Here is a 17,323-nt window from a genome sequence, read left to right on the forward strand (position 1 = left end):
TTATTCCTTTCCCCCCTTTTATGCAAAAGATAATATGTTTTTCACTTTGCTATTTTTTAACTGAGCAATATATCTTTAGAACTTCCCATGAGTATATATTTTTCTTTATTTATCTTCTATGCTGAATTCCACCATGTGTATCTTTATTTTTTGTTTGCGTATTTATTTATAAATGAATTGTTCTTATAATCAGAAAAAATAAAAGTATTTATATGTTGGAGATGACAATGACAGTGACAGATCTTAGATGTTTTAATATGATGCAGTCATCATTCTTTTTGAAATAGGTAAATATAAATAACCAAAGCTGACCCTGCAAGAGTCCACGTAGACCAGTAACCATGGAAAAATGGTGAAGTTAGGAAATATAAGACGTCTTTCTCTCAGCAGCTGGCGTAGAGCAAGAGATGTTGGAGGAGTAGATGCCCCAAACATGTCTGGTACATCTTCCTCCCCTCTGTCTCACTAGGTTTCTGAAGTGACACCATCCTCTGCCCTTCCTGTCACTTCATTTATTTACTTCCTGGTCACACTCCACCTTGAGACCTCCTTCTCCAGCTATATGTGCTCCTAGGTTATTGCAGCCACTTCCATAAATTTAATTATCATCCACAGTCTGGCACAATCCGCACTCTTATCTCACCCAAGTGAGGAGAATGACAACCACCCCAGTCGTGCCGCAGTCGCCTAAGGGAAAGAAACCCATTCACACTAACCCAAGTGAAAAATGGGGTTTTTGAAAGGGTACCAGGACACCTAGTGGATATAAAGAGCCAGCAATACAGCCAGGCTTTAATGGTTACTCTCTCTGCTGTACCCCCAGTCTCTGTGTCCCATTCCAGATGCCACACAGGGAACACCATCGGTGGCCCATCTTTAGCGGTGGCTGGGGAGTGCAGCCTTGCAGCATGTGAGCCTCTGGGAAGTGCGGGTTCTCTACAAAGTACCGAGAGGAGGGAACTGTGGGCACGGTGGATGTTCTTCCCCAGCTCTGGGGGTGCTGTGGCTGGAGAAGATGTTTTTGTCCCTGCCTAGTTGGCTCAGGATGGAGGCTGGGTGAGCAGGGCGGATGCTTCTAGCTCAGTCCTCAGGCTGTCTAGGAGGTCACAGTGCCGTCAGTAGACTGTGAATTATTTTGATTGGGGGAAATCCTTAGGTATCCCTACCACTGTGGCCCATCTTCCCCCATCCCAGATCCCCTCCAACTCTTCCCAGTTCCCCAGCTGGATCCTCTTATCCACCCACTGTCACTCCGAAGATGAGATCCATTTCCCACGGCTACCTCCCACAGTCCTGATGCCTTCAGGTAGAAGACTGGCTAGACATCTGCTCTGGCCACACTGGCCTCAGATGACAATGGGATCTCCCCAGCCGTTACTTCAGACCCCAGCATCATTCAGGAATGTCAGTGTGGGATGGGGAAGATTTAAGTGCCACATACATCTTAGTTTCTAACTCATAATAAGGATGGATGTTTTGGGAAACTTGTGAACACCAAAAATTTGAGGGCTGGTTCTCTTTCGTAATTAGGAATCCTACTCTTTTGAGGAGTGTGAGATGCTTATCAGTTGCTGAGTTCTATAATCACGGATATTTTTTGAGTAAAGTTTTATTTTTAAATCTTATCTTCAAAATTGTTATACAGTAAAACAGACATTTTTTACTGGTGTTCTGCTCTATGAATTTTAACAAACGTACAGATTCATGTGACCACCACCAAAATCAGGATACATAACAGTTCCCTTTGGATGTCCCTACAGAACACCCCCCAAAACTCCCTTATCAACCTTGTAGTCAACCCTCACTGCTGCCTTAAGCCCTGGCAACCACTGATTTGTTCTCCATCATTTTGGTTTTGTCTGTTTGAGAGTGCCGGTATAAATGAAAACATACAGTACATACCCTTTCTTTCACTCAGCATAATGTCTTCAAGATTCATCCAAGTCACTGTGTTTTTAAGGAGCAATAAACAAAAGTTTTCCATAGGTGATAATATGCAAGTTATAAAATGGTATACAAAAATTCATTGGAATTGTAGGGAAACTTTGGTTTAGCCCTTGGGGAATATGTTAGAGAGCAGATATTGGAACTTATCAAACCTAGAGTCCAGATACAAATTATGTAAAACCAATTCAGGGAAAAAGACCTAAAAATACCACAGAGCTGGCTCTTTTCCTCCAGTTCTTCACGTCTGCATTTGCTTTCCCCGTGATGGCCCATCCATTTGCAATTGAAATTGGAATCACAGCTTTTTAAACCACCCAGACTTTGTAATGTCAGCCAGTCCCTCCCAAGCTGTTGATGGGCCGTGGCAACCAAATATGACTAAATCATACGCTGGCATCAAAGTCAGCATCTCCCAAGGTGCAGGAGACGTACCATTAGTGGTTAAAAAACAAATAGGGGGGGGGTATACATGACATGAGTTTAAATGCCACCTAATCACATCATTAGAAAACAATTATCTTTCCTTTTCCTTTTCTGTTCAAGTCTTCTGATTACATCATGGAGAAAGTCTTTGTTAGGTGCTAGAATGTTGTTAACACCTCTCTAATCATTTTTTGATCTCTCTGGAACAGAGAAAGAGGCTGCCTCAGGCAGAACAAGGCACAGGCAATGGTGTCAGGCCAGAATTGAATTGTTTCGTTTTCACTGCATTTGTTTTAATGACTACTTTCTATTTCTGGCAAGAGATGAGAAGTCTCATTTAGGATGGTGATATAAACTTTCATTTTTAAGTAAATGCATTTGAATCAAAGTTATGAGTGGACTTCGACACGATGTAAAGTAAATGAAAACGTTTGTAGGTAATGTCCAAAAACAAATAGTGAAGATGGCACACAAATAACTGAAAGTTGGGAAACAAGGTGTTAGATTTTGGAAAGAACTTAGATGACCCAGTGATTGGGGAGGCTTGTAGACAGATTGCCCCAGGGGCAAGGCAAAGCCTGGGTGGTCTCCCAGCTCTCGCACCAGTGGTTCATGCACCCAGACTTTCAATATTGAACATACAGCCAGTCCCAACAGACCTCCCTTGCATCAAAGCTTTGCTTGGCTTTAAAGAGAAGTGTCATCCCTGAGGCCACCTTGACAGGTATTTGTTCTGAGAGGTGGCTGCCTTCTCTGGCCCACCATCTCAAGTGCAGTTTTATTAATACATAATTTGTATCTGGACTCTAGGTTCAATAAGTTCCAACAGCACCAGATTCTTCCAGGCTGATCTTAATGGTCCAGCCCTGCTCACCCCTAGCCTTCTCATAGCAAGATTCCATGCCCAGGTTGGACTCTACCTACACCAAACCCTCAGAATCAGAGAGGCGTTCACCTTCTGATGGTGAACATCAACCTCTACGCACCTCTACCCTATCCAGGTGGCTGGTGCCAAGAGAAGGAGGGAGAGGCTCCAAGCTGTTCTGAATATATGGCACTGTGAGCTGGGGGCAGTGACTGAGCTGTTGAGAGCTTTCATCCCATGGAACGGCAGTTCAGATCAGTGATGACATCACAAACTGAACATCGTGCAGAGATTCTGCGGGCAGGTACACAAATGACAATAAGGAGTGGTGGAGAATGCTGGCTCCATCCCTGAGGTCTGCTTTTACAACCCAGTGAGGTTCTCCAGCCATGAGTCATTTTGGCTCCAGAGTCTTCTCATCCTCATTGGCCTTCCTCACATTGGCAAAGGTCCACGTCGTGACAGTGAGTGCCTCTTGTCTCCTAGGAATGGCCATCAGCTTAGTGATAAATCACATCTTCTTCAAACACAACCTGGGAAGGGGGACCCACAACAGGGACAATAAATCTGAACACTTTCTTATTATATTGAATCACTACAACAACCTATGAAGTAGGAACTCTTGATACCCTCATCTTATACAGGAGAAACCAAACCTTGGAAAGATGAAGCAACTTACCCCACAGCTAATAAGTGGAAGAAGGAGGATTAGAAGCCAGTAGAGCCTGTTCCTATGGCCCACCCTCTCAGAGTCAAGAAAGGGCAGATTACAGGTCACATCCAGCCCACAGACATATTCTGCTTGGTCCACAAGTTTCCTACAAAAGTTGTGAATCGGTAAGATACAATTATAAATTGAGAGTTCACATTTTTTAGATGTCATATTTCAAGCTTTTTCTGAAAAAAAAAATAGCTGGGAGATACGGTGATACAGAGATGGCAAAAGAATTGGTTGGGATTGATAGTGGTTGTCCCCTCTAAATGGGACAAATTACCCTCATCTAAATGGGACTTGTCTAAATGGGACAAGTCCCCACCTATTCTTATTGTCCCACAGCCAAATTCATTCATTCATTTACGTGCCCACAAAGTCCCTCTGGATATTGAATGTTTGATGTGCTCGCTGCTTCCAACTGCTTCTGCACGGGATAGATGCCCTCGAAAGTGGGGTCACTGCCCGAGCTCGCAACGCCATAATGAGAACAGCTCAGAGCCTCTCCTTCCTTCCGAACTCTTCCCATCAGCTGCCTGGGTGGAGACAGGTGCTCAGAGGCTCATGTTTCAAAGACTACCTTGCTTGCGCTATTGTCATTTGAATGATGCCCAAATTTGAGTTCCGTAAATAGCTTTGACATACGTACTTCCCAGGGTCATTTATGCCTATTTCCTCTTCATCCTTGGCAGGAAAGAATAACTGAATTAAGTCAAGTTCTTTCTCTGCCGGTGAAATGACTGCCAGGCTGAGATTTGACCAAGTTACCCAAGACTTTCTGGTTAATGGAGATGTTTGTGCGAGAGAAGATACGAGAAAGGGGGGGTGCCTAAAGTAGGGAGTGTGCCACCACAGAGCTTTGCAATGACTCAAGTCAACTTTTGCAGAATTAATAATTCAGATCCCACAGTGTTTCAGCTAGAAGTGGCCATAAACTGCAGAGTTTAACCAACCACTTCTGAAAATGGGGATTGATCCTGGGAAATGCTACCTCCACTTTAAGCCATCTCGCCGGAGCAAAATGAAAGCTGCTAGATGATTTCATATCTTCATTAAAACCATCAAAGCAGAAACACACTGCGAAGAGGCTGCCAAAGCCGAGGACGTTTCCCCCATGCTTCAGCAGCTCTGGGGAAGTCGGGGAGATTCAGATCCCAACTATCTTGCAGGAAGGCATTATAGTGTTCAATTCCGTTTGAAGGAAACCACACACTCAAGCCCCCTAAATCTGGCAACATCATCAAGGCAACCACCTTGCCATGCATGCTGATGAGGCTGGAACAAAAATGAGAAACAGGATGGTGCACATTGAGTGACATGTGCCTTTTCTGGGCTGGAACAAAGCTAATTTAACCTTCAGAGGATCTCAAGAGGTTACCTAAGAACTCTGCGTTTATTCAAAAAAAAAGAGTCTCAAACACCCGTGGAAATGGAGACTTTGCCATCTCCCATTGATTTGGGAGTGAAAACTCCAAGCTACAGTAGAAATGATGTTCTTTTCTTTGGTTAGTTCAGGGACATCTTGAATTAACAAGATGACCTGTCAAGCCAGGGGCTACACTGGGAAGTATAATTGGTTCACACTCCAGGCTGTCACTGGTAAGGACCTGAAAGATAGCAAGTCCTTGATGCATGCTGTCAGTGTCTCCAGCAGCAGCCGCACCATTACCATCATCATCACCGCTGCCATCTTTCTTGTCTCCTCTCTCACACCCGTCCGGCTCCACACCATCCCTTGGCAAGTCCTGCAACTGCACCTCCAAACCGTATGGGGCATCTGCCCCCTTCTCCCGCTCCCTTCACCGTCACCACTGCAATCACCTCGGCAACAGCCTCCTAACCAGTTTTTCCACTTCCTATAAAGCAGCCCAAGAGATCCTTTTCAAATGTAATGGGGGCTGGGAGCAGTGGCTCACACCTGTAATTCCAGCACTTTGGGAGGCTAAGGTGGGAAGATCGCTTGAGGACAGAAGTTTGAGACCAACCTAGGTGACATAGCAAGACCCCATCTCTACAAAAAAATTAAAAAATTAGCCAATGTGGTTGTGTGCTCCTGTAGTCCCATCTACTCCGGAGGCTAAGGTAGGGGGATCGCCTGAGCCCAGGAGTTTGAGGTTACAGTGAGCTATGATCGTGCCACTGCACTCCAGCCCAGGTGACAGAGTGAGACCCTGTCTCTAAAAAAAAATAAAATAAAAAACAAAATGTACTCAGACCATACAACTCCTTACTTCCACACCATCTAATATCTCCCCATTTGCTCTGAGTAGAAGCCAAAGTTCTTGCAATGGCCAACGAGGCCCTGTGAGACCTGGCCGCTGCTACCTCCCTGAATTTATTTCCCATCCCTCTCCTTGTACACTCCACTCCGGCCACACTGGCCTCTAGGTTTTCCTCCGTCATACCAGCTACCTTGCTGTCCTCAGAGCCTTGGCATTAATTTGTGGTCCCTCTGCTAGAATGTTCTTCCCCAGATCACATCATGCCTTGCCCCCTCACCTTTTTCAGGTCTTTGCCCTGATAGCACCTTCTCAGAGAGGACTCTCCTATAATCATCCTGTTTAAAATTGCAATACCCTCCCCCCACCAAGTACTTCTACCCACCTTCCCTATATTTCCTCCATGGCAGTTGTCACCATCAGACATAGGTATGTTTTCCCTGTTTGTTTATTAGCCATCTCCTTCCCACCCACAGAAAAGTAAGCACCATGCAGGCAGGACTTTTTTCTGTTTTATCAACTGCTCTCTCCCCAGTGACGACACACTTGGCACACAGTAAGTCCTCAGTAAACACCTACTGATGTGATAACCAAGTCACCAGCATCCATATTCTGCATCCTCTCAGAATCAGCCGTGACAAACTTAATAAAGGGGCTGGGGCCAGTCTGGAGCTTCAGATCAGACTCACCAATTCCTAGTAATCCCCTGTACCTAAGAATTGTCACTCGACAAATATTTAGTGAGCACCTACTGTATGCCAGGCATTGTCCTGAGCTTTGTGGATACAGCCATGAACAAGACAGACAAGGTTCCTGCTCTCAGGGAGTTTTGACCCTAGCGGGGAGACAGTAAGTTAAAAGGAAAGTAGATGAGATAGTTTCAGATGGCAATAAGAAATATAAAGTACATAGAGCAAGGTGGTGATGAGAGAGAGTGATGAGCACAATGAGCCAGCTTAGACTAGACTGTGAAAGGCCTCTTTGAGGAGGTGACATTTGAGCTGGAACCCGCAGGATGAGAAACAGCCAGACCTGGGATGTTCTGCGGCAAGAGCGATCCAGGTGGAGGAAACAGCACACGCAAATGCCCCAAAGCTTAGGCATCAGCTCTCCCAAAAGCTTCTTTGACCCTACCCTGGTGGGAGACTCTCTGTGACCTCACAAAAGCTGGGAGCTTTCTCTTTCTCAGCAAGTCTTGCTACTGAATTTCTCTACCCCTTCCTCTCCTTAAAGGAGAGATTAATTCTCTTTCTCGTGTTCATTTCTCTAGGGCTTAGCACAAAGCCTGGAACACAGTAGGTGGCCAATAAATGCATGCAGAACTAAGGGTGATCTGAAACAACTTTATTTTGTGATTTGACAGTAATCAGAGGTGAATGTGTGGAATTAATGTATTTAGAGACAGCACTCCTATAGGGCCATGGCCTTCATCAGCCCCCAGACCAACATTTCTGTCCAAGGAAATCCTCTCTGCCCGCCGAAGCCTGAATAACATACCACCTCCTCCGGGAAGCCTTCCAAAATTCCCCCATTGGACTTTATGTCCTTTCCATGCTACTGTAGCCCCCCTTGTACCTTTATTACGGTACCCATCCCCATCTGATTTGTGTACAAATTTTCCATGAATATCTCATAACCCCACTACACTGTGAAGAGCCCAGAGGCAGGGACCTGTGTCCTATTCATCTCTCTGTCCTCGGCATTCAGGTCAATAAAGGTATGATGAAGAAATCGATGGCCAATAATGACAACTAGCACTTGTTGAACACCTTCCGGGTGCCAGAAGTGCTCTGAGCATTTTCCCATGTAATTGCTCAATGAATCCTCACAGCAACCGCACACGGCAGTCAATGTGATTAGTCCCAGTGTGCAGACGGAGGAACTGAGGCACAGAGAAGCAAGCAGTCGTTGGACACACACCTTACAGGTGGTGGAGCTGAGATTACAACACATTCATTCCTTCTGATCCCAGAGTCGGAGCTTTTAATCGCTGTGCTGAAACCCCCTTCCCTCCTAGTTGCTGTCTCTTTATCTCCATTTTGAGTCCATCTCATCCATGCCTTTGGAATCTGGGCTGCTCTCTCTCCCTCCAACAAGATCTGTCTTTTCATTGCTTCCCAAGGAGACTGCTTTAATGTCTGTGCATCTCTTCACCAGCCTCAGGGCAGATCTGGGGCTCTAGGCCCCAGGGCATACCCTGAGCTGGCAGGAAGCCACCTCCCCATCAGTGCTGATGGCTGTCTGCCTAATTAAAGGCAAGTTTGAGGACCCCTGCCCTCATAGATACCCTCTAAGTTGCCTCTGTTAACAATATAAGAAATCCCTGGCCAGGCACGGTGGCTCACGCCTGTAATCCTAGCACTTTGGGACGCTGATGCAGGAGGATTGCTTAAGCTTAGGAGTTTGAGACCAGCCTGAGCAAGAGCAAGCCCCCATCTCTACTAAAAATAGAAAAATTAGCCGGGTATTGTGGCACGTGCCTGTAGTCTCAGCAACTTAGGAGGCTGAGGCAGGAGGATCGCTTGAGCCCAGGAGTTTGAGGTTGCTGTGAGCTATGATGACACCACTGCACTCTAGCCTGGGTGACAGAGTGAGACTCTGTCTAACAAAAACAAAAACAAAAAATATATAAGAAGTCCCAGGGACCATTTTCCCCAGTGAAGCTCCTTTTATACAGTTTTACAAAAAAAAAAAAAGCATACCAAAAAATTACATTGTCTTCTGCTCTTGATTCAGTGAAATTAAACTGCTCGAGAAAGCAAAACTGACACCCCTGTCCTGCCCTACGGTTACGCCTCCTGTCACTTTTTGCAGAATAGAAGAAAAGGTACTTTGCATCCTGAGATTTTGAACAAGGAACATTCTGTCTCAAAATAAAAAAAGACTTGAGTCCTTTTCCCATAAGTTGCTGATTCCTTAGTGAAATGACTTTATCTTTGACTTTTGCGACACTGATGCCTGCAGATATGTAACATCCTATGTAGACCTGATTATGGGGGAAACTGCTGGGTTTCCACCACTGAGAAAAATGAAGAAACCCCCACAGTAACCGTGTGGGTTTATTTTGTCCTTTGAATGCCCACTACACCCTTTATTCAGGGAATCTAGTTCTGGGGAAGGCTAGCCTCCCTTGTAAATATTGCAACTCAAAACACTACTCTTAATGCTCATATTTGTTCTGAGTTTTCCTTCGGCTTGTCTCTCTCACAACACATCAAAGGAATCTGAAAAGCTAGAAACGTCATTGGATTTACTTAAATGGGATTTTCTGCAAACTCTAGCAATGTTTCCCATAAGGTCAGTTGTGTACCCCACCTTGGTAATTTTAGGTGCTGCATAGACCTATTAAATACCACCGGATCACATCATGAGAAAATTTATTATTGTATCTTTTCCACTTCACTTTCATTCCTTCTGGTTACAGCAAGGAGAAAAGGTCTCACATTGATATTGATATTTCTTTAACTGCTCTTAGTACTGTCCCTTAATATCCCCTTTTAAACAAAGATAAAGAATGCTGCAGGCTTAGAACATTCCAGCCACATTATAGAGCAAAAATTCAATAACCCTGTTTTGTTTTCAATCAATTTATTTTTATGATCTCTTTCTAATTATAACAAATGATGCTGGTTTCCCATTAAGGGTGATTTTAAAATAAAGTTGCTTCTAAAAAATATTTATTTTAAATATACTTGCATAATGTGTGTTAGGTTTACAAATGCATAGCATGTCTTTAGAAGGATGCATCCAAACAGGTACCTTCTGTGGTTGCTTCTTGAAAGAGGAACTTCACGGGTAAAACATGAGGTAGGAAGGAAGGGACTCATTTTCACTGAGCGTCCTTTGCCACTTTCGAATTGCATTATATGAATATGTTAATATTATCTCTTCTAATATATACAAACTGAAGGAAGAAGAAACCCTGTTCTTTATGAAAAATTATAATTTTTTCATGTATTACTGTAAACAAAAATATTAAGAAAAATCATAGTAGAGGTTGTGCCAGGCTTTGGCAAATATCATGAAGGTAGTACAAGAATGTCTGAAGTTTGGAAAATGCTGCCTCCCAAAGGACCATACTATTGCTTGGAAGACACCTCTAGTTTTCTTACTTGGGGAGCATTCATGGGAGCTGGTGGCTGTGGGCAATGAGGTGGAACCACATGAGTTCCGCTGATTCAAAAAGCTTATGAAGACACACTCATTTGACTTGTGACCAGAAAATCCACGTGATGTGCAAGCCCCAGATCACCCAACCAGCACCTCTGGCCCATGTCCCCAGGAAGTACTTGCTCAATAATAACTCCCTGCCCCTTGCCCTATCTGCTGAGAAAGCCGCTGGGAGCGTGGCATTGGACCAACAGCCCAGCTGTGTAGCTCAACAGGCAGCAATTACCTCTGAAATGCAAAGTCATTTCCACTCACTGGTGGCTTTGACCCACCTCGTCAAGCTGCCTGTGGACTACACAGCACTTCAGCCCATCCGCACAGCCCATTAGGAGAACAAAGTGGCAGCGGTGCCAGCCTACAGCAGCCTGGCACCAAGCCTGGCAAACGGTAGGCGTTTGACAAATAAACAGATTACCCCGCCCCCAAGTTAGCGCTGAAGGAGGCAATGAGTCCCACGGTTTGGGTTGCCTGCGTGACCTGTCAGTCCCTTGCAGCCTGACTCACAGCCTGCATGCTTAGCTACCCCTCTATCCCCACCTTCACCTCTGCTGCTGGCCCTCACACATGGAGATGGTGTCCCCTTGTCTCCTCCAAGTCCTCTGGCCACGAATATGGATCAATAGGGAACTGTGTGCTTCCACCCCCTCCCCGCCCACTCTGTCACTCAATCATTCAGGAATAATTCACGGAGATCTAACCAAAGGAAACAAAGTTATTCTACAGTCCTGCACACCCACTGCACGGAGCATTACCGAGCATGCAGGTAATAGCACCTGTTGGGCACTGACTCCGCTCCCAACCTATTAGGGACTCTAGATGTGCCTCCAGCCATGTGGGAGGTGCAGCGAGTGCCTCTCTATAACAGCCCGTGAAGAACGTGCCCACCACAGCCTCTCGTTATCTCTTGGTGACTGTCAGCCCCACACCTTCCCCAATTTTAGGACAGATGCTTTCAGGGAAATGGCATGGGTGACATTCGAAAGTCTAAAATGAATCTGGCTCCTTCACCAATCAGAACAGACCCCTGCTGCCTACAGAGATGAAGCAGGGTCTAGTCGCTGGCTCTTTGGTAGGTCCAGTGGGTGGCCGGGAGGGCTGGGGAAGTCGGGTCTCCCAGCCACGGGACACTTCTGGGGAGGGAGTTTCCAACCAATATGGAAGCATCCTATCTCCATTTTCATAGCTCTTGAATCCAAGCCACCATCCATCACAAGATACATCCTAATTTCATAGATGTTAAAATAAACATGCTTCTTAGAATCTCTAAGTAATATTTTCACATTCTCACATGCAAAACAGCCTTAACAATACGTGTGGCTGGAAAGCACTGGGGTCACTGGGGTCTTCTCCACCTAAATACCCACATACCAAGGCTTCGGGGCAAGGCTATTCTTTATTTCAAGCTCTTCTTCTGTCCCTCTCAGCTCTGGGGGGGAGAGACACCAGCTCTTCAAAAAGCCTCCTTGAGCGATGACAGCTCTGCTTGCCCATTCTGAATGTTCCTCGGTGCCCGACAAGAACTGTACATGTGCTGGCACTAACTATTCTATCTACAGCGTGCTGCGAGGTTGACACAGTGCTACAAGACAAATGGGGGATTTATGGACTCAGTGGTTTCATTTAATCACAGTGTGTGACATCCCCTGGACCAAGGCAGTGGAAATTCCCTACAAAGACATTAAGTCTGCATAGACGCTGCAATTGTGCGTGCGAGCGCATGTGTGGGGTGTGCACACACACGCATCTGTGCACACCCAGTGAGCACAGACAAGTCTGTTTCATGTGTTGATCAGTTTGTTAAAAGATAGTAAATGCTTCTGCATTAACTACTTCAAGCAGAAGGCCCCTCACCGTCTGCCTTTGGTTTTATTTCTTCTTAAAGTTTGCCTTTCTAGAGTTTGGCTTTGCTATTCGAATATAATTTCTTGATTGAAATGAACTGGATAATATGATAGATCTTATTCTGTGCTTTTTATTCTCTTTCATACTTAAACTGCTGCCTCTGGGGCAAAGAATGTGTCTTCTTTGCTTATACCATCCCAAGAACATCATTGATGCTGAACAAATAAATAACCAGAGTTGTGAAGTGAAGTTTAAAATTTATAGACCAGGCTCATCTATCAAAATTTGGACACCAGAGCACAGAGTCAATTATCACGTGTTAACTTGCTCGTGTTGGCATTTCAATGCCATCTTCCTCTCTTCACATGACCCCCTTGCCATTCCAGAACACTAGCAAAATGGAGGACACTTTAGACAAAACTCAGCTTCCCCTACAACTCTAAAAACTACTGGACATGGTACTATAATACTTACATCTCTTTATAAAAGATAAGGACCCTGAATACTCTGTCTCTGATCCTACCCTTAAGGCACAGCTGCTACCTCGGTGAGGAAATTTGGAGAGGGGAACCCAGGCCAGATGCGTAGGTGTAATAAGCGTCAGAGATGGCATCGCAGAAAGACAGCCACGGGAGGGGTCCCACCGCAGAGGGCAGGGCTCTCCTGAACTGGGCTGGTTCCCAAGAAGGGGCTCAGGCTGGGGGCAAGGAAGATGCAGACTCTTGTCTCCTGGTCTCTCTGGCTAAGAGTGTCTCTCTGGCTGTATCATTCTGCCTCCAGCTTTATCTCCACTTACCCACAGAAAGAAGCTTCTTCTTCGGGTTGAGGGTAAAGCGTTTGATTTTTCCACTACCTGGATTTGGGCCACCTAATCAGGAAGTTATCACCAGGGGCTTCAACGTGGGGAGATCATAGTAAGATCCCCTGCCTGCAACTCTGCAACGCCACCCTTGGAGAGCAGAGTCTACTACAATGAGTGCAAGGGTTCTCTGGCCATGCCTGCCCAGTGGATGCTGGCTTTATGATGGCAAGCTGTGAAATGATAAGGGCAGTGGGCGGAGAGGGGAGCATCCTGTCACCCCACCATACCTTACTCGTGGAATTCAGGAGAGAGAACATGGGTTTTACAGGACCTCAGAAATCCCCATCCTTTCTGCAATTAATGCATATGATTTGAGTGATAATAAAGAGAAATGCAGAAAAATGTTCTTTATAAACAGAAATGTTCTGCAGATTACAGAAACAGCATCTTAATGTAGCAGTATTACCTTGTGCAGAAACGGCAATCCACAACCTAAACCCTTGACTCTGGGGGTGTAGATGTGCAACCGACACAAGCACAAACCGCACAGCCTTTTCCCAATGCTGTAGGCTCCTCAGCCTTCCTGGGTAAGTGATGGGGAGTGGGCAGTTATGACCAGACCTCCAGGCTGATCTTTCCTTTGGAAATATACAGGGGGAAAAGGTGGTGGGGGGAGGCAGTAGAGGGAGAAGTGGAGCTGTCAGTGTGCTTGATGTTAAATAAAACCTCCCAAGACTCAGCTGAGAATTTTAGCAGAATCCAAATGTGCTAAAAAAAAAAAAAGAAAAGAAAAAAAGAAAGAAAAGGCATGGCTCCCATCTCTAAGGTTCACAGCTAAGCTGGCTTAGAATCACACAAGCCAAGGTTAAAAATATAAAGCAGCCATCCCTGAATGACACGGGCTCCAAGAAGGGAGCCTGAGGTGTGTTGTTTGGGGGTGGAGGGAAGAGAGTCTGGGTTCAGAATACAGGTGTTTATTGGAGGGCACACTGTCGAAAAGCGAGATGCTCAGAATTTTGCTGTTTTGCACTTAAAAGGCACTTCGCATTGGCAAAGGGTTTCATAATGATCTTCAGATTTCCCATCGAGGAAACCCTGGCCTGCATTTGAATGTGGCCGCGGCTGACCCACTCAGGTCAGCTCTGCTGTTCAACGCACTTGCCTTCCCCATCCTGGGGTCTGGCTCAGACGCTATCCTCACACACCCAGGGGTGGGGGTCACAGCTTGAAAAGCACAGTAGGCCATCAGTATTGGCACAGAGCCCAACCCGCCACCCTGTGCCTCCCAACTGCACTAACCAGACATAACGATGCTGGGGCCACCCACAGGCCACTTATCCCCTGCTTGGATCCACTGGAGACAGACTATGTGTCCGTCTCCTGAGAACACTGCGTACCCCATTCCTTGTCCCCACAACCCATTCCCTGCAGACCAGAACAAACTGGCAAAAGTGACCAGTTGGCCCTGTGGTTCCCCCTTGTTGTAAATCTGGGGCCCCCTCTTATGAGCCGAGTGGGGTCTTCTTTCTAATGAAATTGTCCTTTGTATAATACGCTTAGGACCTCTGCTGCCTGAAACAGTCGATAAAAATAAAAGAAGTAGCCTCAGCTACTGTGTTAGCTGCCATGTTATCCCTCGCCAGTATCATTACTATGCAGACATTTCTAGAAAGTCTTCAAGGGGTCAGGTGAATGGTGAGAATTCTGTGACCTGTGTGCTATGGGGAGCCCATACATTACACCACTCCCAGGGACACCCTGACTCAGCCCACGGGTAGGTCAACCCTACACTTCAGCACCGTTCAGGGCTTGGGAGGCAGATGGGCTTTGAGGAGTGGAGACTGCACCTTACAGGACTCCAGTCTGTGCCCAGACACCGCCAGCAGGGATCATTCTCGCCCCTTCCCCCGCACGTGGTGGGAGAGTGGACAGTCTGCGTGCGACTGGCTGCCCCCAGGACCCTGGCCAGCCCTCTCCAGGGGTGCCCACCAGTATTCTAAATCCCACATCTTGGCTGCCACTTAGAAGCACCAACCAATGTTAAGTATCTTTTTTTTTTTTTTTTTTTTTTTTTTTACATCTTTAAAGCACTTCAGAAAAGCCTTGAGGAGTAGACAGGACAAGGACTGTCTTCCTGCCCCTTGTGATGGATGAGAAAATAGATGGGAGGGTTTAAGGAAGTTGCTCAAGCTAAGTGGCAGAGCTGAGACTGGAATCCAGGGTTCTTTCCACTACTCCGAGACCACTGACCCAGGGCCAGAGCGACTGGGGGCTCTCAGGCCCCTAGAGCAGCAAACACCTGGAGCTGGCATTGAGGTTCTCTAAGGGACCTTTCTCACCCAGAGACCTCTGGGGACGCCCCCTCATTTGGCCTGAACTGTGGGGACCTCTCCCAAGCAGAGCCCCATCCCTAGGCGTCTCTGTCCTCCCCTCGTCTTCTCAAGGTCCTTCAGGTGCCAGGGACCAGGAAAGATCTAGCGAGGGTCATTACAGGGTCGTGTTCGGGCAGCACGTGTCCTGACTCGCCCTTTCCTTGGGCACCCTAAAGGCTGGACACGGAGCCTCCCCTCCAGCCGGCACTGAGGTTTGACTGGAGAGCTCCCTTCCCTGCCAGCGACTCCAGTGGCGACAGGGAACGCCCTTTGCAGTTCGAGAAACGGCGTGTCCATCCAGAAAATCACTGGGAAGTTCTGGGTAAATCCGTCTGCTAGACCCTCCCCCCCACCACGTGTCGGCCTGAACCCACACAACCGGCGGGGTTACGGGGAAGAGGAAACGCAGGCGATGGGTAGCCCTAAGGACGGATCGGAGCTCCGGCGCACGGAGTGGGGCTCCCCCTCCTCACCTGTACCAGTCCAGCCCGCGGCCGTAGTTCCTGTCGAAGAAGTGGGGCTCCGTGCCCAAGGCCCGCACGTCCGGGTGCACGCGGATAAACTCCAGCACGGCCCGGGTGCCCCCCTTCTTCACGCCCACGATGAGGGCTTGGGGCAGCCGCTTGGTGCCCAGCTTGGGCGAGCCGGAGTGGTTGGAACCCGAGAGGCGTGGGGCGGGCGCGGCGGCGGCGGTCGCGCTGGGAGCGCTGGGCTCGCTGGGCGTCGGCCCGGGGGGATCGCAGGGGCGGGACTTCTGGAGAAGTTTCTGGCCGCCCGCACTGGGGCCGCGGAGGCAGCGAGGCGCGCCGAGGAGGCGGCTCCGGCCGAGGTCGTCGCAGCAGCACAGGAAGCTGTAACACAGGTAAGTGCAGGACAGCGACAGCGTGAAGGCGAAGAGCAGCCTGCGCGCCCTCCGCGGCTGAGGTGGCCCCGCGCGGCCCAGGACCCTATAGGCCATGGCTCCATGGGCCCACGCCGGGGGTCATGGTTTCCGAGGGGGCACCGGCGGCGGAGCTGCTGTGGCCCTGCGGTCGCCTAGAGGGCTCGCGTGGCGCTGCCCCGGCCGCGCGGGTCGGGCGTAGGGGGCGCCGTCTTCTCTGGGCGCTGCTGGCCGGGGCGCGCAACCTGCCCGGGGATCCCGGGGGCGGCGGCTCCTCGGGGAACAGGCAGCTGCATTTCCGACATCTCCCGGTCCTGGGCGGTGGGGCTCCGGGCAGCGGGGCGGCTCCTGGCGCTCCTCGGCTCCTACGTGCGCCGCGGTCGGAGCGCGCCCAGTGCCCGAAGCCCCATTCCTGGTCCTCGGAGCGCCGCGCACGGAACGCTCGGCGGCGGCGCGGCTGTGCGGACTGGCGGGTGGGCCGGACGGTGGCGCTGGCGCCGGCTGCGTTCTGGCTCCTCGGGAAATGCCGAGCGGAGCGCGCTGCCGGCTCTATTTAAGGAGTCGCCTGACGTCAGCCACGCGGGTCCCCCGAGCCCGCGCCGCGCCCGGGGACCTGGCCCGTCCCCTACGCCCCCACTGTCTTACCCCTCTCAGAGACACAACACCCCAGGCCCTCCCCATGCAGGCGGCCCCCTAAGGAGCCCCAGACCAGCTTGGGGCGGTGAGGGGAAGGTGTCAAGGCTTGTACTCTGCGCCAGGAGGCTGGAAACCCCCACCACGCTGGGCTCTCGACACCCAGGGGTAGAAACCCAGGTCGAGATCGCGCCGACATCCAGACCAGACATACAGACCCAGGCGCAGGCTCAAGCACCCTGCTCTGATCAGCCGTCCCACCACACTGATCCGCACACGCACACACAGGAGCACACGCACCCTAACCTGGACACACCCCCACACCCGCACGGGGACGAGGGGGACAAATCCCCTAACCTGGGCCTAGAAACACCGACAGGGACACTCCCTCATCCCCCCCCCCCGCCCGATCGCCCCCAAACCCCCCCGCCATCTCGCTAAACACGCACACACAGCCC

At 48.7% G+C, this 17,323-nt stretch overlaps 1 protein-coding gene across 1 annotated transcript in view; it reads right to left on the minus strand.

Moving 5' to 3' along the window:
• The window catches only part of HS3ST2 (heparan sulfate (glucosamine) 3-O-sulfotransferase 2), a 103,237-nt gene extending 86,449 nt beyond the window's left edge, over positions 1-16,788 (minus strand). Inside the window, exon 1 of the mRNA XM_012644956.1 lies at positions 15,826-16,788. Coding sequence (XP_012500410.1) covers positions 15,826-16,310 — 485 coding nt within the window. The 5' untranslated portion in view covers positions 16,311-16,788. The remainder of the gene's footprint in view (positions 1-15,825) is intronic.
• Positions 16,789-17,323: the final 535 nt, after the last annotated feature.

The sequence above is a fragment of the Propithecus coquereli genome, unplaced genomic scaffold, assembly GCF_000956105.1.
Source record: "Propithecus coquereli isolate 6110/MARCELLA unplaced genomic scaffold, Pcoq_1.0 Scaffold223, whole genome shotgun sequence".
In the NCBI taxonomy this organism is placed as follows: domain Eukaryota; kingdom Metazoa; phylum Chordata; class Mammalia; order Primates; family Indriidae; genus Propithecus; species Propithecus coquereli.